This window comes from Sapajus apella, unplaced genomic scaffold (genome assembly GCF_009761245.1).
Source record: "Sapajus apella isolate SASKATOON/1434 unplaced genomic scaffold, GSC_monkey_1.0 scaffold7, whole genome shotgun sequence".
In the NCBI taxonomy this organism is placed as follows: domain Eukaryota; kingdom Metazoa; phylum Chordata; class Mammalia; order Primates; family Cebidae; genus Sapajus; species Sapajus apella.
This window is the reverse complement of record NW_022436947.1, coordinates 6534181-6560142: the sequence shown is the minus strand read 5'-3', so window position 1 is coordinate 6560142 and position 25962 is coordinate 6534181. Positions and strand designations below refer to the sequence as shown.

The window sequence follows — 25962 nt, the reverse complement described above, 5'->3', positions numbered from 1 at the left end:
AGTGCACGAGCATCCACCCAGCGTCTCAAACACCACAGTGCCTGCAGTCTAGCCAGAGGTGAAGATGGAGGTAGGGAGTCAGAATGCATTCCGTGGATTTTCCTCCTTCTCCTCTCAGTTCCTTCAATACAGTCTTTTCTAGGTTCTCATCCTGCAGAACCATCACTTTGTGAGAGGAAAAGCCGGGAAGGGAGAAGAAAGGGAATGAGATGCCAATTTAGAATCTCATCAACATGCCCAAGAAATCAGTCCTAAAGAGAGGGCAAACAAGTCTACACTTGACAAGGAGGTCTGGAAGCACAGGCAGCTGCCAGGGGCTTCTTGGCCAGGGTTAGAGAGGCAGGAGTTGTGCTTACCTGACCACCAAAGGACTCTTTCTTGGCTGAGCTCTGAGCCTGAGGAGGGCCCTGGGCAGGCGACAACCTTGAGGGGCTCTTCTTACTCTGAGGCAGCAGCGAGGACAGGAAACCCACGCGAGGTGACTGGGAGAGGGAGGCATTCCTTTGGCTGCACACCATGGCACTGGTCAGCAAACACACCACAGGGTCAGACGGCTGAAACAGGATGTGGAAAAACCAAGAACATAGACCTACAGGGCTTTGGATGACAGTAAGTGACCAGGCCTCGGTCAGGTCCAGGAGCCTGCACTTTAAGATGGTATTATCCTTGGTACCACTTTTTTTATATAAAGGGAGCCAGCAGCTTATCTGTTACAAGGGTGCAGTCTGCAGCTCTTCTTTGAGGGCCACAGTCAACTTAGAGCTGTCTTATCGGATAGCCACTGGCCACATGTGCTACTGAGCACATGAAACGTGGTTAGTCCAAATCAAGATGTGCTAGAGATGTAAAATTCACACTGGAATTCAAAGACTTGGCACGAAAAAAAGTATAAAATAGCTTATTAACATTTTGTTTATATCCATTACATATTGAAATGATATTTTGAATATACTAGGCCAAATAAAATGTATCACTAAAATTAACTTCATCTTGTTACTTTTACTTTCTTAACATAGCTACTAAAATAGTTAAATTACATATTTGGCTCGCATTTTATTTCCATCAGAAAGCACTTCCAACACTAGAGCTATTTCATCTGGTTCAGAACTTGGCCATGTGGAGATCTGGAATCTGGCTGCCTGCGTTTGCATCCTAACTCACCAATCTCTATCTTCCTCACCTGTGTGTGCCTCCGTTTCTTCAACTGCTACTGTTATCATCACCAGCTGGGGCTTCTGCTTTAACTGACTGTTTTTGAAGGTCAGTCAAATACCTCTCTCTAATCTGCCTAGTTCTTTAAACCATCAGAGAGGCGCATGCTTCCACTGAGGAATGCATCCAATTCCATACACGAGATGCTCCTTCCAATGTACAAAACCTTCCCAAGACTTTACAACAGTGGTAGCGTTTTTATTTATCCAGGCTACACATATCTGGATGTAGAGGCCCCTGGCAGAGCCATGCAGTTCCGCAGCCCTAGGCAGAAGCCACAGGCTTGGAGGCTGAGAACTCCTAGGGGACTTTTGAGGCCAGGGGGACCTTACTCATAAAGCTCCCAAGCAAGGCCGGACACAGTGGCTCACGCCTGTAATCACAGCACTTTGGGAGGCCAAGGTGGGTGGATCACTTGAGGTCAGGAGTTTGAGACTAGCCTGGCCAGTATGATGAAATCCTGTCTCTACTAAAAATACAAAAAAAAAAAAAAAATTACCCAGGCATGGTGGCATGCACTTGTAATCCCAGCTACTCAGGAGGCTGAGGCAGAAGAATCTCTTGAACCCAGGAGGTAGAGGTTGCAGTGAGATCGGGCCATGACATTCCAGCCTTGGCAACAGAGTGAGACTCCGTCTCAAAAGGTAAAAATAAAGCTCTGAAGCAAGGGCAGTGTGTGCCAGGAGGCTCTTCCGCAATTCTCCTTCAGGAGGCACAGGCAAGATTAGAGGGAACCGTGGGGCTGAGAGCACAGAGGGCAAAGAAAAGGAGCGGGCCGTCATACACACTCACAGTTCCGAGTCCCCCAGGCGGTCCATGTTGGAGACATAAGGAGGCAATTTGTGTTGCACCAACGTCTCTTCCTCTTCTGGCTGTTGCTCCTCCTTCTTCAGTCGGTGGATTTCAGCTTGCAGTGCAAAGAGCTACACGGGTAGGGCTGAGTTAGCCAATGATCTCACCTAACCCTCCCTCTGCGGAGGGAGATTTCTAGACACGCTGCATCCAAGGCCACTGGCTCTGAGTGCCACTCGCCTCAGCCTCACGGGGCCCATCTCACTCTGCTCGCCACAGACTGGGAAAAGTGACTGCTGCCACTGGACAACAGTGAGACCAGAAAAACAAAAACCATTAGAAATCCAAAACCCATTTTTTTTTTAAATCATTTGACTTGCTTCCTCCTAAATTCACTGAGAAAAATAGCTCCACCCATCCTGCTTTGCTTTCTGAAATCTACAAAATCAGGCTTTGGAACTCTCAAAGCCTGATTTTGGAATGAAAAAAAATTTTTTTTAATGAATTACAGTGCTTTTAACCATTTCCCTGAAGAAAATTACATACTCACATACCCGAAAAACCCAAGAATCTTAAACCCTATAACCTAAACAGCCTATAATCTTCCTTTTTCTAACAATATCACCTACAGAGATTCTTAATTTCAAGAAAGAGAAATATTCCTCAGGCAAAATGTACAGGCATCTATTGTTTTATCAAACTAGAGAAACATATAGCTGAGTAGGAACAATTAAATTATATCTGGGTTGTAAACGATATATATACGTGTGTGTGTGTGTGTGTGTGTATACATGTATATATGGAAAGACAAAACAGATGTATGAAAACAGGTTATTTATAAGGTGGTATGGATGCCTATAGTCTTTTTCTCCTTAAAGGTTAATTACCTGTTATTACTACGTTGTTCATGCTATACATTTGACTTAAAATACGAATCTCACCTCTGGTTTTCAGAGACTGTTACTCTCCAAATCCCCAATATTGACTTTCTGGTGACTCATTTCCATCTGAGAAATTAGGTAGTGGCAGTGGAAGGCTGATTAATATAGCCTTCCACTGCCACTACCTAATTTCACCCACAAAAAGCAGAAGTACTACCCCAGGAGCGAGCCTGTTCAGAACAAACCTTCTGACGCAGAACTTCATTTTCTTCTTGAACCTGGTTAGTCCTCTGACACTCCGCATCAAAGTTCAGGATCACAGGGACTGGTGCACAAAGTTAAAGAATAAGCCAGCCTGAGAAGTGTTCAGTCCTTCCCAAACCCTTGACACACCAGTAAAACACATTAGACACAGAGAACAGAGTACAGGAGTGGTATTGTGTGCTTAATGAAATAGTCACTCCCTTGTCACTTCATTCGGACAGACTCACAGACGCAGGACCATCTGCCTGACCAGCCCACAGAGGGAACATAAATCCAAACCTAAGCATGTTCTCCCAAATACCAGCAACAAAGAGCTAGCTGGCAACCAGTGAACTTCACAGCCAGTCTGAGCTTTAGTGAGGTCAGTTCAGGCAGCTAAAAGCAGCCCTTGAGACCAGTGGCTCTGCAAAAATACAGCCATTGAGGCAGAAAGGACCAGCCACTTGGCTTCGCCTCCCCAGATTGAGCCTCTCCCTGGCAAAGGTTTGGACTGAGAAGAGAAAGCTTTCTGCAGATTGCAAGGCCACCCCAAGAACAACCCCAAACTAGCTTGGGATACAGTCCTTCTCCACTGCCGCAGGCAGCTTCAGTTAAGAGGAGCACAGAGCTGACAGGGCCACAGAACTGGGGAAGAAGATGGAGCCCACATGTCTGTAACCTAGTTTGAGGAGCACTGAAAAGATCTTTCATGACAGTCTTGATTTCACTGAAGGGCCTACAAGGTTCACTGGAGAGCCCTCAGGATGAAGAGGGAGCAAAGGGGAGGAAAAAAATGCAGCTCTGGCAAGAGTGGAATTCACACTCATCGGTGATGCTGACAGGGTGAAGGCAGGAAAGGCGCCCCTCCCACCTCCACCAGAAAGCGTTCCTCCCAGAAGCCAAAATGCCCGCCCATGGGTGGGCCTCTAAACACCCAAATTTATCATTGTCTCACCAGCCAGCCCCATTGAAGCCAGACTCCCTTCTCCTCCCTAGATTTCCAGCCTAGAGAGCATGAATGACAGAGCATGCCACATGGCCCAGGCCCTAGGCCCCAGGTCTCAGGAGCTCTGGCTTGTACTTTTGGTAGCCTGTAAATTATTTACCTACATTCTCATTCATTCCCCCTCTCAAATACCTGCATATATATTCTTAAGGCTACTGTATTTTCTGGCAACTTAAGGAACACTGAAGTTACTATTAGAGACAGTAAACCAAACACTAATGCAGGCAGAAGTTCCAGCCCAAGAAGTGTTCTCGTTTGTACCTAATCCAAGCAAAGGCATATCCCTGGGAACACATTTCATGAACAGAGAAGGTACTCTCAAGGCTGCCCGGTTTCTCCAAGCAGCAGCTGCCTTCCAACCCCAGTGCCTGCTGACAAAGCCTGTACTAGCACCCCACTGCTGCCGCTGTCCCTTCCCACACATGTCACTATTACTTCAGCAGCACAGTGTCAGAACTAAGATTTATGATTCCCTGGCTGAATGGCAAAAACCACCACAATCTGTCCAGCCGCCTCAAGTGACCCATGAAAATGGTCCCTGTACAATTTGTAGAAGAAATGCCTGTATGGAGAGCGGTAGACTACTGATCCTGAGGTCTGGGTGCCTGAGGCTGGGAACCTCAGCCCCAGGCAACTGAGAGGATATGCATGCACTGAAACAGGACACTCAGGAAGTTATGCAGGGACACAATGAAGGTGTCAGCCCACTGTCGAGAAAAGTAGGTAGCAAAGGTGGGGTTGGTGTCCGGGGATGGCAGGAAAGGCAGGACAAACCAATCCTTCCACTCAGCCTGGTTCTGGAGTTCCGTGGCCTGCTTTGCAAAGAACTCCTGAGCCTTGTCATTTCTGTTTGTCTGCCGAGACACAAAAAGGTAACAAGGAGGGAGGAGAGACAGAAATCCAGAGGTAAGATTCTTCATCAATGCACAGCAGACAACCTTTGGCTATCAGCCTGCCAGGTGAGTGGCAAAATAGGATCTACAAATTCCATAATATAAGGGAAATCCTCATTCTTTTCTTAAGGAACTTGTCATTTCAAAGCCCTGGTTGAAACTGAAGTTCTAATGATAAATGCCATCCTAAAAATTAATCCCTAGCTGATATTCAAACAACTAAGTGACTCATTCCTCCAGGTCAGCTATCAGCTTTATTACTCAAACTTTAATCCAGCTACTTACCTTTTTTAAAATACCACCTTTGCTTTAAGCTTACACCTTAAAATAAGAAAGGAAATAGGAATGGGGAAGACAAGTCAGATGATCTACAGATGACAAGGAAAAAAAAAGAAAAAGAAGGAAAACAGTCAAAAATAATTGCACTGTGACTGCTGCGCTCTTTACCATAGTCACATACAGAGTCTTCCCTAGGAATTGGAAGAGTATCTATTTCAGGGTCAAAGAGCTCCTTCCACCAAGAGAAACAGAACCCCCGAATCAACAGGCACCTGGATTGTGTAGACAAGATAAAAGCGAAACAGGCTGGTTTTCAGCTTGTGGATGGTGGGTCTGTATATATCCTCCAAGCGGCTGAAGAGCCGACGCTCCAAGTAGCTCCAATAATCCCGAAGGGCAGCCAAGTCATACACCTGCATTAATTGCTGCAGCTGGTCCACAATCTTATCCACCTGGTGAGAAACATGGATGGAGAAGGTGGTAAGGGACAGAAGGGAATTCTCCCCTCCACGGAATAAAGATTTTTCCTCTTGTCATGGCTTCTGGGTGTTAAAAAAAATTTGTAAGTTAGCAATCTGTAACATTTTCAAAACATATTAATGCAACCGTTTTTCAGTAATTTTCTGATGTTAGATAAGTGGTTTGACCCTCTAGCAAGCACAGAAATTTCAGGTATTAAAGGGCTCTGGCCCAGAACATAAGAGATCTGACTCCAGATCTTGGATCTGCCTCTGACTTTCTTGATCGATTTGGCAATGTCAGTCTGGGCACCGTGGCTCACGCTTGTAATCCCAGCATTTTGGGAGGCCAAGGCGGGTGGATCACATGAGGTCAGGAGTTCGAGACCAGCCTGGCCAACGTGGTAAAACCCTGTCTCTACTAAAAATACAAAAATTAGCCAGGTGTGGTGGTGTGCACCTGTAATCCCAGCTACTCGGGAGACTGAAGCAGGAGAATCGTTGAACCAGGGAGGCGGAGGTTGCAGTGAGCCAAGATCATGCCACTGCACTCCAGCCTGGGCAACAGAGTAAGACTCTGTCTCAAAAAAAAAAAAAAAAATGGCAATGTTGCTTGACTGTACTCTCGGTTACCTCACATTTTTTAAAAAGAGGGTGGGGTGGAGAAGAGAGTATGATACAATCTTAATTCCAGGATCCCAAGGATCATGTGCAGGGACTGACTCCTTCAAGTCATCAGTTCCACAGAAGCTGCGGTAGATGCTCAGTGTCAGCCAAGGAAGTCACCTTCTTTTGAGGAGCAATTACACCAGAGTACAGAATCTGGAAAAGGGTTTGGATACCAATACCAATTCAGCTCCTCTAGCTTATAAATCAGGCCACTGAGGCCCTGAGGGGTGAAATGATTTGCTTTTGTCACTAAGTAGCCACTAACTTTGGCCAGGCAGGAAAGCAGATCTCCTAACTTCCCCGGAGTGCTCCTGCTGCTAGCTCACTGCCTCTCATTGAAGTCAGTACATACAAACATACAAATTACACACATGCACATTCCAAGAACCTCGCAACAAAAATTCACTTTAGAGCAGGGGAAGTTTGGGTTTTTCTAATGTGTCATGAGGTCTTCCACAACTGCAGAAGCAAAATTGCCAATGAGTCCCTGACGTGACCATTTTAAACAAACACTGCAGATACCTGAACCCAGCTAACGTGTGGACTGCAGACCTCTTTGCTTCCACTGCCATTGGAAGCCAACACGAATATCGGTTGCCAAAACGCAACCATCTACCTAACCTCGGCTCCTAAAACCTCATCGCCATCCTGGCCAAGGGGGCTGGAGTAGAGACGGAACCCTGGACCAGGAGGCGGGGCACTGGGGCTCCAGCCTCGGCAATGCTCCTGACGCGGGGGGGAGAAGGGGGGGGACTTCAGGCAGGTCCTGTCCGTCTAAGGGCCTCAGTTCCTCATCCGTTAAGCTGGGGTCGGACGCGCCGAGGTCTCTGGAGCCCCAGCGCGAGTGACAGCGCCGCTCCCGCCCCGGCGGCAGTGCTGGGGGGAAGCCCGCTCCCCGGCTCCCTCGGGCCGCTTCTGCCCGCACCGCGCCCTCAGGCCCCTCACCCGGAACCCCTTCTCCTTGTCCGCCTTGATCTCGGCGTCCAGCTGCCTTAGTGTGTGAGTGAAGCCGCGGAAGAGCAGGTACTCGCGGACCAGCTCGTCAGTGCGCTCCACGGCCTCCGCCATCGCAGCCCCTGCGTCTTGAGAGGTGGCGCGGCGAGGGACGAAGGGGCGGGACCTTGGCGGGATGGGGCGGGGCCGAGCACGGGCGCCAAGCACGTCACGCCACGACAAGCCTACCAGCCCGCACGCACTGTGCGCCCCAGCCTGAGGCACCGCCCCTCTGCCGGCGCCCCGCCCCGGACCCGCCCGAGGCCCCGCCTCTGAGCCGGCCCCAGCCCGCTGGGTCGCTGGGCTCATCCTCATCCCGCCGGCCTGGCGGCTCAGGGAGCTGCTGCTCGCTGCAGTTCCTAGCAGTGCTGGCCGCGGTTTTGCCATCTGAGTTACTGAGAGTGGCAGCTGCCACCCAAGTCAAACTGGACTAGACCTTAACAACATCCCAGGTAGTCACGAGGCGAGCAGGGGGTGCGGCGCCCTGCTGGCTGGCGTTACATCGCGGAGCCCTCGGTCCCCTGCCCTCCTCTTACGCGGGGGAAGCTGGAGCCCTAAGAGCAGAGTGACCAGCTTGAAGCCACAACCATGCGTGTCCTCAGAGAGTGCTAACTCCCCCAAAGCCCTGCTCTCATCAGTAAGACGAATGGGCTACACAGCAAGATAACCAAGATGCACTGCCAGGATAGGCAAATTTCATAGCAATGTGTATGCTATAGTCCTGGTTTCTTGTGAAAAAAAAAAAAAAAAAATGAGGTATGTATGTATGTATGTACATTTTTGTAATTCAGGAAGATTATACACCAAGTTCTCATGCAGTGGGACCTTTGCATCCTCGGGTTCTGCTTCGCGGATTCAACCAACGAGGATTGAAAATATTTTTTCTAAAGTTTTAAAAATAAAAAATAGCTGGGTGCAGTGGCTCACACCTGTAATCCTAACATTTTTGGGAGGCTGGGGGGGGGTGGGGTTGATCTCTTGGGCCCAGGAGTTCGAGACCAGCCTGGGCAACATAGCAAAACTCCATCTCTACACTCACACACACACACACACACACACACACACACACTTACCCGGGAGTGGTGGCACGTGCCTGTGGTCCCGGCTATTTGGGAGGCTGAGGCAGGAGGATCTCTTGAGCCCGGGAGGTCGAGGCCACAGTGAGCTGAAATTGCACCACTTGCCCTCCAGCCTGGGTGACAGAGCAAGACACCATCTCAATTTTTTAAAATAACAATTGAATTTTAAAAAATATATTAAATATAGCATAACAACAATTTACATAACGTGTGCATTATGTTCAGTATTATAGGCAATGTAAAGATTATTTAAAGTATACAGGAGGAAGTGTATAGGTTAGATGCAAATACTAGGCCTTTTTACATCAGTGTATCCATGGATTTTGGTCTTCTAGGGAGGGTCCTAAAACCAAACCCCTGCAGATAGCAAGTGACAATTGGAGTGGTTTTATCTGAGAGGTCAGACTATGACAGACTTCTTGTTTTTTACTTTATTTTTATTGTTGAAGTTTTTACAAGGTGTATATATTTTTGTAAGTAGGAAAATAGCCAATATCTTTGAGACTTGCTTTCTTCATCTGCAAAATAGTGACAATAACACTCACCTTGCACAGTGTAATGAAGATTTAATAAGACACCGTGGGTAAAAACAGCACACAGCGAATAGCCTATTGGTAAAATGCAGTGAATGTTTCTTTCCCTCTAATGGTATGACTTTTCGTGTTTGTCAAAATACAACTTAGAATCATTGCTGCCCCTCCGCTCACACCTTCCAATCCTATTATAAGGAAATTCAGCTCCAAAAGGGCTCTGATCTGCAGTAGAGAAAGCCAAAAAGATAGCACAGAGCAAGCCACAGCAGGTCAAGGCAGACCTTGTTTTGTCTGCCCTATGTGTCTCCACAAGTATAGCCCCCAGGCAGCTAACCTTGCCTGAAGAGCAGGAAAAGAGAGTCACCACTGTGACTACTGGTGAGGAAGGAGACCCTTAATCCTCTTCAGCCTTCTACATTGCATCTCAAAAAGAGGAGTTAGAAGTCAGCCAGAAGAGAGACTAGTTGGCGCCACCAGCCAGCTTAAGGATAAGACCCCTACTGCTAACCACAATCCCATCTATAGATAACGGACATGGTGTAGGGCTGAAGGACCCACAGGGTCGTGGGGTGTCCCTTATGCTGTGCTGAGGCACAGGATCCGAGAAATAGACAGGACACAGAAGTACAAGGAAAATGCACCTGGGCTCAAGGGGCCACGCCACCTATGAGCGGAGTTAGGCAAGGCCCCGAATGTACAGAAGCGTGACTATTTATTGTGTATAGGTTACAGGGCAGGGCAGTGAGTGAAGTCATCTTTAAGGATAGTGATAGAGTCGTGAGCAATAAAACAAGGGGTCCACCCCCATTAGGTCACCTAGGCTAGGAGGTGGACAGTGCACAGCAAGAGACCCATTCCCATCAAGGCAAGGGACGTGTGCAGTAAGGGGTCCACCCCCATTAGGTCACCGAGGCTTGAAGGTGGGTCATGCACAGTGAAGAGGGTGGCAGTCTGCAATACCTCTATCTATGGGCAAACTACTTCTAAGAAGATTTATGGGGGGATGCTTTAAGTCACACAGTAGTGACAGAGCTGTCAGAGTTACCGCCACCTGCTGGCAGCTTCCAATGAGTTCCATGGGAAAATGCTTTTCGAGCAGCACAATAGCAAGAGCTGATAAAGTTCACAGTCACCAATGTGTGATTGCCAGTCTGAGGGCAGCCTTCCATAAGAACTGGAGCAAGGTCCTACAACTCCTTTATCAGGAGGAGTGGCTCTTGCCCCAAGCCTGCCATATAGCCGGTATCTTTACGATACTGAACGCTGCCACCTGGGCCATGGGTTCTTGTCCTGGTATAACTGTTTTTCTCTTAATTCATGCTCTGCACTGTGTCTGCTCTAGGCATTCCTCCGATTATAAGCTGCTTATTTCTTAATTCATTCTCTGTACTGTGTCTACTCTAGGCATTCCTCTGATTAGGAACTAAGATATAATTATATATATATATATGTAGGGAAATATTCTTTAGGCACTCATACTATGAACTATTATATGATTATATATAAAGGGATTCTTCAAGCCCTAATTCTATAAACTAATATATGATTGTATAAAGGATTATATAAAAGGAAATAACTGAGTAATAACAATATAAACTGAGATATTCTTCAGGCCTTAACTGTGCCAGGGTTCTGCTTAGTTCTCCTTCCTCGGTGCCTATATGGGGGGTTAGCCACATATGGTATGGAGGAATCTTTCCGGAAGGCATTGTTTTTACTTAAACACGATCAAACCCCCACCTAAGTCACGTACCCCATGCCTACTTCATGGATCAAGACCCTTTCACATGTAATTTCTAGAGCTGTAAGCTCAAGACCCTTTCACTTGTAATTTCTAGAGTTGTAAGCCTTTAAAAGGGCAAGGATTTTCTTTGTTGGGGAGCTCAGCTGCTAGGCAACTATGCCGCTGCTGCTCCTGGCTGAATAAATCACCCCTTCCTTCCAAGTTCGGTGTTTGAGAGGTTTGTTTTGCAGCCTTTCCTGCTTCACTGGGAGACCAACTCCTACTCTGGGATCTCAGATCATCAAAAGTGAATTTGGAAAATTGGGACCAGTCTCAGTCACCAAAGCTTCCACCTACAAGAAAGTTGTAAATTAGATTTCCCTAAGGGCAACCATAGATTTCACCTCCCCCACCTCCATCTGCCCTGACATCTCCCAGACCAGAGCCTGTAAAACCAGCTAAGACTAGTTTTCTGATCAATGAAAGGCAGCTCCTCAGAGCTTTAGCACAAGTCCTTTGTTCTACCTGAAATGTCTTCTTCCAGATACCCACATGGATAACTGCTTTTCCTCCTTCATGTGTTTGCTCAAATGTCACTGTCTTAGTCTTTTTCAGCTGCTATTTTTTTAATACTATAAATTGGGTGGCTTATCAGCAACAGAAACTTATTTCTCATAGTTCTGGAGGGTGGAAAGTCCAAAATCAAGGCACCAGCAGATACATTGTCTGTTGGATGCCCACTGTCTGGTTCATAGATAGTGCCAAGTTACACCCTCAGTAGAGAGCATCCATCGCCATAGCCTCTGGTAGATAAATCTTTTTCTTACTCTAGTCAGTTCCACAAAAAGCTACGAGTACCTCTGAAAACTGGAAATGGCCTACCGTGACCCATCCAGTAATTCACAGGTTTCCTGTTGAGAGCCCTCATGCTTGTTGTACAAGGCAGCCTATTTACATGTTAATGCGTCACTTCTTGAAAGTCAGTGACACACAAGTTAAAACAGATACCCTTTTTCACTTCTCAAATTAGTAATTTTTAAAATGTGTTGCCCACTGTTGGTGAACATAAAATGAAAGGGGCATTGTCATTAAGCTTCAGAAGGAGCTATTTTTCTAGGATACAGTTTATAAATTATCAGAGCTCCCAAAATGTTCCTATTCTTTAGCCCAATGATCCCACTTCTAAAATTTCCCTTAAATAAATAATTTTTAAAATAAACTGGAAGAAAAAAAAAAAAAAAAAAAAAAAGGCTGGGCATGGTGGCTCACACCTGTAATCCTAGCGCTTTGGGCGGCCGAGGTGTGAGAATCACTCTAGGTCATGTGATGCTGTGCCGGCCTAGAGCCAGAACCGGAGCAAAACTATTTTATAAAATGCAAAACTGTTTTTAGATAAGTTGAAATGGCTGCCCCATTCTCCTCACAATAACGACTGTCCTTGGCCTCTAGTTTGTTCTTCAAAACTATGTAAAGCTGCTTACCTTTTCTTATCAGTAACTGCCAGAATTGCTAGCCTTTGCAATTGCCAGACTAAGCAGCCCAAGCTAGTTCCATCCTGGCTCCTGTGACTTGTAAAAAGTAACTAAGGTCTGTGATTTCCACCTTAACCAGATAATGTGTAAACAAATGTTTATCTTGACTTCTGTAAACCACTTAAGTAACAAACGGAATGACAAAAGTCCCCTGGCCCTTGGAATGTCCGGAGACCCCCACCCTCATCTCTGCCCAGGAGGTAATTTACAGAATCCACTAGCCCTCGGAATGTCTGAAGCCTTTTCATCCCCATCCCTGCCCCTCACCCCAACTCCCAAGGTGATTTTTCGGGTATAAAAAATCGTGGCACCCTCCTGTTGCCACCACAGGTTGGAGAGACGTGAGTCCTCTGTGGTCGCCGGCATAATAAATGACCCTGCAATCTGGCATACTTTTGTCTTGTGGTAACTTTCTACGCTCCGGTCAAATACAACAGTCAGAAGTTATGACCAGCCTCGGCAACATAGGGAGACCCATTCTCTGTTTTTTTAAAAAAGAAAATAATTTAAACATTAAAAATAAGATTTATGCAGAATTGGTGTTTTATATGAATGCAACTTATCTTTAATAATGGGTTATTCACAATAGTGAAAGGTATTCGTATTTAGAGGCTTTTGTGAGGTACCCCTCCAAGAACTTGGGAATGAAGAAATTATACTTCCCACTGAGAGTTAAACTGCAAAATCAACCTAAGATGGATTAGAATCCAAGGATGCAATATCAGTGGAAAGAGAGAGAAAAGCTACTAGGCTCACTGGCCTTGGTTGAGGGCATTCACTTCCAAAATAAATATTATGTCAGTAGGAAGAGATTTTAAAACACAGGCACACAGAAACCAGAGAGTTCCATGGACAGGGCTCACACTCATGTGCAGCGCAGCCAGCATTCGTCCTGTGTTCTGACCTATGACAAGGCCATCCCCAACATGAGAAGGTGGCACTAGACCACCCCAGAATTGGGCCCTAAGAGGCATCCCACTCCCCTTTTCCTGGTACAAAGCTCACAAAAGGACCATTTATGTTCTCCAGCACTTGACTACATGGAAACGTGGCATTCCAGTGTCTTCCTTCTGGTAAACTAAAAGGTAGTTTCTGACTGTGATAGTCTTCCAAATGCAAGGTTATTTGAAATGGCTGCACCGTAGGCCATACCCTAAGTCGAGCCCTGGCAACCCTATGACCCACAAATACACCTCTGATGGCCTCCTGAAATTAGAAAATCTGAAGTAACTGGAAGACCATGAAAAGGGGAAGAATGATCAACCCCTGCAATGCCTAATTAACTTGAGACATTCTTCTGTTGTTCCTTATTCCCACCTCCATTGATAAGGCAATTGGACTTTGTAACCGACCTTGGTCAACCTCATGACTCCAGAACTACGACCCCCTCCCAACTTGCAAAAACCATCCTAAACGGTAACTTCTTTAACTTTTCACTGCCTATCCCAAACCTATATAACCAACTCCCATCCCACCACCCCGTACCACTCTCTTTTCAGATGTAGCCCACTCACACATGGATGAATAAACAGCCATGTTGCTCACACAAAGCCTGTTTGCAGGGGTCTTCATTCACCAAGGTAGGTGGAAAGGATATCATTTATGCCACTGCTACCACAAATAGTCCCTGTGACAGTTATATGTCTCATTCAAAGATTCACAAAGTGACATCATCATATCTTCCTCAGGCTCCTGTGCAGTGAGGTTAACACAAATCTGTCTCTCAGAACTTAGTCACCCCTGGGGACTACAGGAACCACTTTCAGTGGATCTGTTCACACCAGTTCCACGTGCAGGAGTCTATTACTGATTTCTACAAGGAGAAAGAAATCTGAAACAACCAAAATGTTCAACTCTTATACATTATGCTACATCTATCCCATGTACTATTACGCAGTTGTTACAATTTTTATTTTTTAAGAAAATTTAATTACTTGGAGAAATAGTTATAATACAATGTGTTTAAAATTATGATTCACACTCTAGAAACCAATTTGGCAGTTTCTTACAAGATTAAGCATGCAAATACCATACAACCAAATAATGATTCTTGGGCATTTGTCCCAGAGAAATGAAAACTTAGATTTTTACACAAAAACCTGCACACAAATGTTTATTAATAATAGCCAAAACTGGAAACAAGCCAGATGTCCTTCAACAGCATGATTCCATGTATAGAACATTTTTGAAAAACCAAAATGTAGCCATGGAAAACAGATTAGTGAAGGCCACGAAGAGGGATAGACACTGGGAAGGGTGTAAGGAAAGAAGGGGTGTAATTTTTCTTTTTTTTTTTTTTTTTTTTTGAGACGGTTTTGCTCTTGTTACCCAGGCTGGAGTGCAATGGTGCGATCTCGGCTCACCACAACCTCCGCCTCCCGGGTTCAGGCAATTCTCCTGCCTCAGCCTCCTGGGTCGCTGGGATTACAGGCACGCACCACCATGCCCAGCTAATTTTTTGTATTTTTAGTACAGACGGGGTTTCACCATGTTGACCAGGATGGTCTCGATCTCTTGACCTCGTGATCCACCCGCCTCGGCCTCCCAAAGTGCTGGGATTACAGGCGTGAGCCACCGTGCCCAGCCCGGGGTGTAATTTTTCAAAGGGCAACACAAAGGATCCTGGTGGCAATGGAGTTGTTCTGCATCTTGACTGTGGTTGTAGATTCATAAACCTAACGTGATAAAATTGTATAGAACTAAACATTTTACTTACAAGTAAAACAGAATTTTGAATAAGATCAGTAAATGTCAGTATCCTGGTTATATTGTACAAGATGTTATTATTGGAGAAAACTGAGTAAAGGGTACAGGATCTCTCTGAATTATTTCTTTTTTCTTTTTTTCCTTTTATTTTTAGTTGGCATGTAATGATTGGATATATTTATGGAATACAGAGTAATATTTCTTTTCTTTCCTTTCTTCTTTTCCAGACAGAGTCTCATTCTGTTGCCCAGGCTGGAGTGCAATAGCGCAATCTCAGCTCACTACAACCTCTGCCTCCCGGGTTCAAGCGATTCTCCTGCCTCAACCTCCGAAGTAGCTGGGATTACAAGCATGAGCCACCATACCTGGCTGATTTTTGTGTTTTTAGTAGAGACAGGGTTTCATCATGTTGGCCAGCTGGTCTCAAACTCCTGGCCTCAAGAGATCTGCCTACCTCGGCCTCCTAAAGTGTTGGAATTACAGGCATGAGCCACCACACCCTGCCCAGAGTGATATTTTAATACACATATACAACGTATAATGATCAAATCAGGGTAATTAGCATATCCATCACCTCACACATTTATCATTTCTCCGCATTGTGAATGTTCAAAATCCTTTGTTTATATTATTTCTTATAACTGCTTATTAATTTATAGTTAATCTACTGTTATAACAGAACAAGTTTAATTTTAAAAAGTTGATACAGAACTATACATGCAATATCATTGCTTTGCATATTCTTGATCATACGTACACACACAAAACCTTAACAATTATTGACTCTAGGTAGTAGAGGTGTTGGATTTTATAAGTGATTTCTGATTTGTCTTTAGGCTTTTTTTTGAGATGGAGTTTCACTCTTGTTACCCAGGCTGGAGGGCAATGCCGGGATCTCGGCTTACCGTAACCTCCACCTCCTGGGTTCAAGCAATTCTCCTACCTCAGCCTCCCGAGTAGCTGGGACTGCAGGCACGCACCACCATGCCCAGCTAATTTTTATATTTTTGGTAGAGACGGGGTTTCACCATGTTGACCAGGATGGTCTCGATCTCTTGACCTCATGATCCACCTGCCTCGGCCTCCCAAAGTACTGGGATTGTAGGTGTGAGCCACCACACCCAGCCTGTCTTTAGGCTTTTTAATATTTTTCAAATTTCTTACCATGAACATATATTCATTTTATAATTTATAAATATAATAAATGTAATCTTTAATCACAGCATGTTCATTAACTTATCTTAGTATTAACTCATATCTTAGTATTAACTCATACAAAGCCTTTATCAACTAGCCCCCCCAAAACTTTTAATCATAAATTGCTGCTAAACTAAGAATTTCCAATCCTGTACTTCTACAATTCAATTTTTAGAACCAAATATAGGACCTCACAGCTAAACTCTGATTACCAAGTGTGTCATTTTTCTGGCTCCCAGCAATCATGTGCAATTTTAAAACTTTGGGCCAGAAGGACCCTGAGCTTCTTTCACCCTTGTAGTCCATGGCCTCATGCTGCTACCAAGCATCTTCTGGGAGCTTTGGTCTGTCTACTTAGAGATAATGAATCCTAAATAGAAAAATGAACCACTTTTTCTCAGGTCTCAGACTGTGATCACATCTCCTTGATGAGCAGCTCAAACTAGTGTGAGAACCTGCCATTTGCCTACCCTACCACCTTCCACCCCAGCAAAGTCCCCATTAGCTCAGGGTATCAAACCACTCATAATGCAGCTAGATGGTCGGTGATAGGAATTTGCAGGTTTATGGGCCTATAAAAATCTTTCACTTTCACTGCTGAAATGATCCAAGTCTCCCAGGTTAATAAGTAACATGGCCTTCACAAGCATCAACTGGAGCACAGCCTGGGAGAATTCCAACTCTGTTGCCACATTTCCTAAAAACCAAAACCATTTCTGCCTTCTGCAATAGCTGTCATGGTGCATGCTGGTATGAATTCTCTCTTCCAACACATCATTGTCATCCCCCTCAGGGCTTCTCTTCATATCACTTTGCACTGTCTGTGAGGGTTCACCAGCACTTCTCTTAGGGAAAACTTCTACGTCTCCTTGTATCAGGATCTGAGTCAATGACCGCATCTGGTGGATCCCACTTTCCTGCGCGGTTGGCATGCAGGATCAAAACTTCCAGTATCCACCCCAGACTGATGTGTGCTTGCGAGGTATATGCGTCCACAGTTGTCTTGTTGCCAGCCCAACAGGGCAAAGAAGGGCTCCCTTTTGAGACTTACCTGTGGGTCCCTTCCTTTGGCTGACTTTGCCAGTACAGCAGAAATGCCTCCCTAAGATGGGCCTCTTCAACAAAGAACCCAAAGTCAAGTTTACTGGTCTCTGTACTGGTTCACATACTTACTTACCGGTTCACAAGGTCTACTGAGCTTAAGCAGATATTTCTATACCTAATTTTACACAATAATCGTATGTCTGTTGGCTATAATAATAAAATATTTGGACGTATTTTGTATATCACTTTTCATTCTGTTTTTCTGGTAATTCATTTTTGTTGCATTTTATAAAAGTTTTAGTCAATACAGATTAGAAATAGAAAATACTTTTTGAAAACCTCGTCCTTCAACACATTTGGGAATTCCTGATCTAGATGACTTGGAAGGAATTTGCCTATAGCACACACTTTGACAAACATTGCTGTTCAGGTTCACACCATCGTACTGTCTCCCTGTCTCAAAATTTCAACCTCTCTCTTAAAACCCACTCTAGACCAGTGGTTTTCCATCTGGTAGTATATTAAAATCACTAGAAAGCTTTTATTTTGTCTTTTCTTGTTGTTATTTTGTTTTTATGGTTGTTGTTTTTTTTTTAAACAGGGTCTCTCTTTATTGCTGAGGCTAGGGTGCGGTGGTATAAACACAGCTCACTGCCACCTCAACCTCCTGGCTCAAGCAATCCACAGTCTCAGTCTCCTGAGTAGCTTAGACCACAAGTGCGTGCCACCAAGCCCAGCTATTTTTTTTTTATTTTTTGTAGAGACAGGGTCTCACCATGTTGCCTATGCTGGTCTTAACTCCTGGGCTCAATCAATCCTCCCACCTCAGCCTCCCAAAGTCCTGGGATTGCAGGCATGTGCCACCATGCCTGGCCAAGGGAGCTTTTAAAATCCTGTTATAGAAGCCATACTCTAAATCAGTTAAATCAGAATCTTTCAGGGTGGGGATTTCTTACAAGCTCCCCAAATAGTTCAAAGGTACAGCTGGGATTAGCAGTCCAAATCTTCTCAATTTATCATCTTGGACCACTTGCCTGGCCCTCTGTTGTTTTGTTTTTGTTTGAGGAAATAAATGAGTCAACATCTCTCCTTTCAATAATACCTTAAATTCAAAATTAAAGCGACAAATGAGGAAGTGGAAGCACTTCTAGAATAGCAAAGACCTCCATTAAAGTGATAAGAACACTGTCAAAAATGCTCAAAATCAACTTTTGTAAAACTCCAAAAATTAATCAAAGGAGTGCAATAATCTAAGGACCGCTTATTCAAGAAAACAGTTGCATCTTCATAAGAATGTCACACTTGTGTCATTTTAATGTGCCCTATTCCCATCTCCCTCTCTGTAGCTCTGCAATAGCCTTAAAAACCAAGAAACTTACAGTAACAGTAGCTTTGAAAAATGGCATCCAAGAAGTCCCAGGAGGAAATAAAATGGGATTGGAATTCCCAAAAGCCCCATCTCCAGAGAATTATCGCTATTTGATCTTTCTAGCAGCTCCTTTAAAAGCTTCATTCTCAGGGCTTGTCTTTATTTGGCCTTAGGTTGGTCTGCATGAACAGCCTATGGCTAGGGAATTTGTCAGAGATAACCATTGGCTATTATTCAATATCACAGCTGCCTAAGGCAGTGTTATCAGTTGAGGCTTACAAGAGACTGGCTAAAAAACTTAGAAACAAAAAAGTTAAATTACATCTCCACAGGGGACATCTGAACATTCATAGCTCCAACATATTCCATGGGATTTAGAAGGCCACATACATGTGTGCATACCCAGAAAAGACCTAAGAAGGCCTGAGGCTCTGTGCAAGTGGCAAGTGAAGAATGAGGCAGAATTGTACAGTGAAAGACTGTTGAAGTCATGCCCTGACACAAGTTCTTGCCTTGGCAAAGGTTGGGAGACTTATTGGTTCAAGGTATTTAGGGACATCTCTGTTCAATCACTAGATGATCACCAAATTAACCAAGGTTAGGTGCCTGTGGCTACACATGACAAAGAATAAAGATTTTACAAAGTTAGTCCAGGAAAGTCACTGGAATAACAGTGAGTGTATTAGTCTGTTCTCATGCTGTGAATAAAGACATACCAGAGACTGGATAATTAATAAAGGAAAGAGGTTTAAATGACTTACAGTTCCACATGGCTGGGGAGGCCTCACAGTCATGGCTGAAGGCAGATGAGGAGCAAAGTCACATCTTACACGGCAGCAGACAAGAGAGCTTGTGAAAGAGAATTCCCCTTTATAAAATGATCAGATCTCATGAGAACTTATTCATTATCATGAGAACAGCATGGAAAAGATCTGCCCCCAAGATTCAATTATCTCTCACTGGGTCCCTTCCACAACATATGGGAGCTATAATTCAAGATGAGATTTGGGTGGGGATACAGCCAAACCATATCAGCAAGCAAACAAAAAGCAACAATAAACCCCAAGGAAGGGGCAGAATCTGATTTTCAGAAGTGTCACATTACATTATGTAAAATGTCAATTTTTGCCTGGGTGCTGTGGCTCATGCCTATAATCCCAATGCTTTGGGAGGCCAAGACAGGTGAATCACTTGGGGTCAGGAGTTCAAGACCAGCCTGGCCAACATGGCGAAACCCCGTCTCTACTAAAAATACCAATATTAGCTGGATGTGGTGGCATGTGCCTGTAATCTCATCTACTGGGGAGGCTGAGGCTAGAGAATCACTTGAACTCAGGAGGTGGAGGTTGCAGTAAGCCAGGATTGCACCATTGCACTCCAGCCTGGGTGATAAAGTGAGAATCCATCTTGGAAAAAAAAATCAATTTTTAGCAACAAAAAATTGTCACAGAGAAAGAAAGGAAATATGGTCTGTATGCAGGAAAATAAGTTGTCCATAGAAACAGTGTTTGAGGAAGCACACATGTTGGATTTACCACACAAGGACTTTAAATTAGCTATTATGTTCAAAGGACTAAAGAAAAGCATATATAAAGACTTAAAAGAAAGTACAATAATGATGGAATACCAAATAGAGAATATCAACAAAGAGATAGAAATTCTTTTTTAAAAAAAGAATCAAATGGTAAACTTGTAGTTGAAAAATGCAATAACTGAAGTAAAACATTAATCAGAAAGTTGAAACAGCAGATTAGAACTGATAGGAGAAAGGGTCAGTGAACTTGAAGACAGGTCAACTAAAAATATGCAGTTTGAGGGAAAGAAAGAAAAAATAATTAAATGGAAGGTATAGAGCCTCAGAGACTTATGAGACAGCATCAAGCATAGTAACATGTGCATAATGGGAATCCCAAAAGGAAAGTTAAAGGCTGTCAACTAAGAATTCTATATCCAGCAAAACTCTACTTCCAAAATAAAGGAAAGAAGGCAACAGAAAGTATATGTGAAAAAAATAATGGCCAAAAACTTCTCAAATTTGATAAAAATAATTAGTCTGAACATAAAAGAATTCAACAAACTCCAAATAGGATAAACTCAAAGAGATCTAGACCTAAAAACACATAATTTAACTGTTGAAAGCCAAGATGAAGTGGAAATCTTAAAAGCAGAAAGAAAAAAGAACTAATCATGTAGAAAGCCGCCTCGATAAGATTAACAATGAACTTATCAGCAGACATAATGGAGTTCAGAAGGCAGTGAGATTACATAGTCAAAGGACTGAAAGTTAAAGGCTGTGAACTAAGGATTCTATATCCAACAAAACTGTACTTCCAAGATAAAGGAAAAAGATATTTCCATATAAAGAGAAATTAAGAGGATTTGTTGCTGGCAGACCTGCCCTACAGGAAATGCCAAAGGAAATCCTTTAAACTGAAAAGAAAGGGCACTAGACAATAATTTGAATTCACACAAAGAAATAAGCACTAGTAAAAGTAATTACATAGGTAAATGCAAAGACAGTAAATATGTACTTTGTAATTATTTTCTTCGTATTAAAATCAGCTTATTGCACAAACCCAAACCCAGAATTATAGACCTATGTAATGGGCCCATAATGTATAAATATGTAATGTTTATGACACTAGTAGTAAAAAGGGGTGAGAAAGAACAGACCTATATTGGAACAAAGCTTTTGCATACCATTTAAACTAAGTCAATATTATTGCAAAGTATAGTGTTTTCAGTTAAGATGTTAATTGTAATCCCCAGGAAAACAAGTTAAAAATAATTTTAAAATATTTGATAAAGGAAACAAAGGAATTATAATGGTATAATATAAAATATATACTTAACACACAAGAAAGCAGTAATGGAGACATAAAGAAACAAAAAAGATATAAGACGAACATAAACCAGAGACCCAAATCACAGATGTAAATAATACCTTCTCAGTAATAGTGTTAAATGGAAATAAACTTAGGATTTCAATCAAAAGGCAAAGACCAGTAAAATGAATAATTTTAAAAAACATGATCCAACTATATGCTGTCTACAACAGACATGCTTTACATTCAGACATAAAGGAGGTGAAGATAAAAGAATGCGGAGAAATATACCATGCAAACATCAACCAAAGTAGAGGTGTGTTGGCTATACTAACAATACACACACACACACACACACACACACACACACAAACCCAACAATTGTTATTAGAGGATAAAAGTGCATTTTATCATGATAAAAGGGTTGCACCATAAAGAAGATATAACAATTATAAGCGTACATGCACCAAAAATATATCAGGCAAAAACTGACCAAATAGAGAAACTGGCAATTTGAGAATAACAATTTTATAATTTAATAATAAACAGAACAAATAGATAGCTGAAAGATAAACATAGAAAACTGAAGAGCAGAACAACATTATAAACCAACTAGACTTAACACATTTCTATAGAACACTCCCCCAACAGCAGCAGAATATACATTCCTCCCAAGTGCAGATGAAACATTCTCCAGAATAGATCATGTATTAGACCACAAAATAAGTTCCAATAAGTTTTAAAAGAAATGAAATCATAAAAGTATTCCTCTCTAACCACAAAGGTATAAAGCTAGAAATCAGTAATGGAAGGAAAATGGGTAAATTCACAAAATATGTGGAAATTAAACAAAACATTGTTAAACAACAAATAAGTCAAAAAATAAATTACAAGCAAACTTAGAAAAAACTTTCAGATGAATGCAAATAAAAATACAACATACAAAAGCTTATGAGATACAGAGAAAGTAATGCACAGAGGAAAATTTATAGCTGCAAATGGTTATACAGAAAAAGAAGAAAGATCTAAAATTAGTAACCTAACTTTATACCTTAGGGAACTAGAAAAACAAGAGCAAACTAAACCCAAAACTAGAAGAAGGAAGGAAATAATAAAGATTACAGTAGAGATAAATGAAATAGAGAATAGAAAAGCAATAGAGACAACCAAGAAAACCAAAAGATGGTTTTTTTAAAAGATCAACAAAATTGACAAATCTTTAACTAGACTCATTAAAAAATAGAGAAAGAGGTAAATAACTAAAATTAGAAAGTAGGGGCATTTCTACTAACCCTACAGAAAAAGGATTATAAGAGATACTATAAACAATTTATACTAACAAATTAGATAACCAGGATGATATGAACAAATTTCTAAAAACACAATTTACCAAAAGTGATTAAAGAAGGAATAAAAACTTTGAACAGACGTATAATAAGTAAAGAGATTGCATCAGCAATCAAAGTTCAGGATCAGATGGCTTCACTAATGAATTATAACAAATATTTAAAAATAATTAAAATCAATCCTTCTCAAACTCTTCCACAAAATGGAAGTGCTACAGCTTTCTAGCTAATTCTATGAGGCCAGAATTAGCCTGATACAAAATCCAGACAAATAAAAGGCAAAAAGAGAAAACTATGGATCAAAATCCCGTGATGAACATAGGATGTGAAAATCTTCCACAAAATATTAGCAAACTGAATCCAACAGCATATTATAATGTTTATATACTGTGACCAATTGGGATTTATCCCAGGAATGCAAGAGTGGTTCAACATAAGAAAATAAATCAATGTAAGACACCACTTGAATAGAACCAAAAAAAATCTTAAATTTAGGGGAAAAAAAATCTCAATTGAGGCAGAAAAAAATTTGACAAAATACAACACTCTTTCCTGATGAAAATACTCTAAAAACTAGGAATAGAAAGGAATATCTTCTTCATAATAAAGAACCCTCATGGAAAACCCACAGTTAACATACTCAATAATTAAAGACTGAAAGCTTTCTTCTTAAGATTAGGAACAAAACAAGAATGCCTAATTTTATGGCTGTTATTGAACATTGTGCTGTAACTTCTAGTTGGAGCAATTAGGCAAGAAAAAGAAATGAAATAGCTAAATTGGAAAGAAGTAAAATTATCTCTATTCACAGATGACATGATTCTACATTCAATATGATCCCTATCAATTTCCAATGCCTTTTATCAGTAATGAAGAACCCAATCCTTAAATTCGTTTGTGATTGTGGGGGCCCCAAGTGCCAAAATAATTCTGAAAAAGAACAAAGTTACAGGACTCACACATGCTAATTTCAAAAATTACTACAAAGCTACAGTAATCAGAACATTATGGTACAAACATGTGGATAGATGCACAGGCCCATGAAATTGAATTGAGGATTCACACGTAAACCTATTCATCTATGACCAACTGATTTTAGACACAGGTGCCAAGACTATTTAATGCAGAAAGAATTGTCTCTTCAACAAGTGGTGCTGGGACAACTGGATATCCACATGCAAAAGAATAAAGTTGGACCCTACCTCACACCATATACAAAAATTAACTCAAAATAGATTGTAGAAATAAATATAAGAGCTAAAAGTATAAAACTCTTCCACAAAAATACAGAAGTAAATCTTTCTGACCTTGAGTTAGGCCACAGCACATTAGATATTACACCAAAAGCATGAACAACATAAGAAAAAAAATAGATAAATTGGACCTCATTAAAATTAAAAACTTTTGTGCCTCAAAGGGCGACATCAACAAAGTGAAAAAACAACCCACAGAATGGAAGAAAATATTTGCAAATTTTATAACTAATAAGGGATTTGTATTCAGAATAAAGAACTCTTAACAATTTTATTGATTTTTAATAATAAACCAATTTAGAAATGAACATAGGACTTAAATAAATATTTCTCCAAGGAAGGTACAAATGGCCAGCATGCACATGAAAAAAATGCTCAACATCAAAACCACAACTCCAGCTCAAAAAAAAAAAAAAAAAGAGAGAGAGAGAGTAGGTGCTTCTGTGCTGACAGGAAGACTGGAGCAGAAGGGATACTTTATTATTCAGGGTTCCACCACAGAAACAGAGCCAGTAGGAGAGAGAGAGAGATTTGTTACAAGAAATTTGCTTAGATGATTGAGGGGCACTCACTAGGCAAGTCTGAAATCCATAGGGAGGGTGATCATGAGGGGTAAGCTGAAAACTCTCAGACAGGAGCTGATGCTGCAGTCCATAGGCTGGATTTCTTTTTTCTCAGCTCTGCTTTTAAGGCATTTCAACCAATTGGATCAAGCCTACCCAGATTATCTAGGGTGACCCAATGTAGTTTAAATCGCCTGATAGTAGACATTAATTACAACTACAAATTACCTTCACAGCAACACCTAGATCAGTGTTTGGAATTAATGGCTACCATAGCTTAGCCAATTGATACATAAAACTGACTATCACCAGGACTTAAAAGTTAGAGTGCACTATCTTATTGTGCTTGAACTTTTTTATAACCACGTGTATATTGCTTTTTCTATTAAGAGCAGTGTATTAGTCCATTCTCACACTGCTATAAAGAACTACCTGAGATTGGGTAATTTATAAAGAAAAGAGGTTTAATTGCCTCACAGTTCCACAGGCTGTACAGGAGGCATGGCCGGGGAGGCCTCGGGAAACTTACACTCATGGCAGAAGGGTGAAGGGGAAGCAAGCACATCTTCACATGGCAGAGAGAGAGAGAGAGAGAAGAGGAAGAAGGAGGAGGGTGGGTGGGGAAAGAGCTACATACTTTTCAAACAACCAGATCTCACCAGAACTCACTATCATGAGAACAGCAAGGGGGAAGTTTGCCCCCATCATCCAGTCACCTCCTACCAGGTCCCTCCCCCAACACTGAGGATTACAATTCAACATGAGATTTGGGTGGGGACACATAGCCAAACCATATCAGGCAGCCACATCAATGTTCCAAAAAGAAAAAAGTAGAAACAGTGTTAGTGCTCTCTGGCCATGGAGGTCACGGTTTCCTTCTCTCAGGCAGCCAGCTCTCTCCTCCTCACACTAGCCTAGCATCCTCTCTCTCTGCTTCAAGATCTCTACTTGCCATCACTGTCTGTCTGTTTGAAAGGACGCATCTTCATTTTGCATCTTCTTAACCATTCGCAGTTTTTTCAATCCCTCCCTTTCAAGGGGAGTGGCCAGAGTTTAAAAAGCTGTCTTCACCCTCTTAACAGTTAAATGGCCTTCTCCATCAAAAGAGAGAACCTTGACCTCATCCCAACCCCCGAGTCAGGCTATGCAAAGTTGGGCTGTTTATTTCTCATACCCACCACCTGGAATGTTGCGGTGAAGAAAGAGAGCCCAAGTTTCCATGGACCGGGACAGAGAACCCACATCAGTCCTGATGGTAGGAGACACAAGAGAAAATAATATGAAGGTGAAAAGGGGCGATCCACATGACTCTTCTACTTATAATAAAGTGGGACCACTGGACCCAAAATATAATGTACAGTGGGAT

The 25962-nt window shown here is 42.4% G+C and overlaps 1 protein-coding gene across 3 annotated transcripts in view; it reads right to left on the bottom strand.

The window, feature by feature from the left end:
* Positions 1 to 7552, bottom strand: part of WDR91 (WD repeat domain 91) — a 29121-nt gene extending 21569 nt beyond the window's left edge. Inside the window, exons 1-6 of one of the 3 annotated variants that reach the window (XM_032275917.1) lie at positions 7379 to 7552; positions 5579 to 5758; positions 4781 to 4988; positions 3131 to 3213; positions 2005 to 2135; positions 357 to 522 (exon numbers count right to left, since the gene is read on the bottom strand). In XM_032275917.1, coding sequence (XP_032131808.1) covers positions 357 to 522; positions 2005 to 2135; positions 3131 to 3213; positions 4781 to 4988; positions 5579 to 5758; positions 7379 to 7501 — 891 coding nt within the window. In that variant the 5' untranslated portion in view covers positions 7502 to 7552. Of the gene's footprint in view, positions 1 to 356; positions 555 to 2004; positions 2136 to 3130; positions 3214 to 4780; positions 4989 to 5578; positions 5759 to 6839; positions 7323 to 7378 lie in introns of those variants that run through there. The other 2 variants (XM_032275919.1, XM_032275918.1) reach the window with 2 other exon arrangements.
* Positions 7553 to 25962: the final 18410 nt, after the last annotated feature.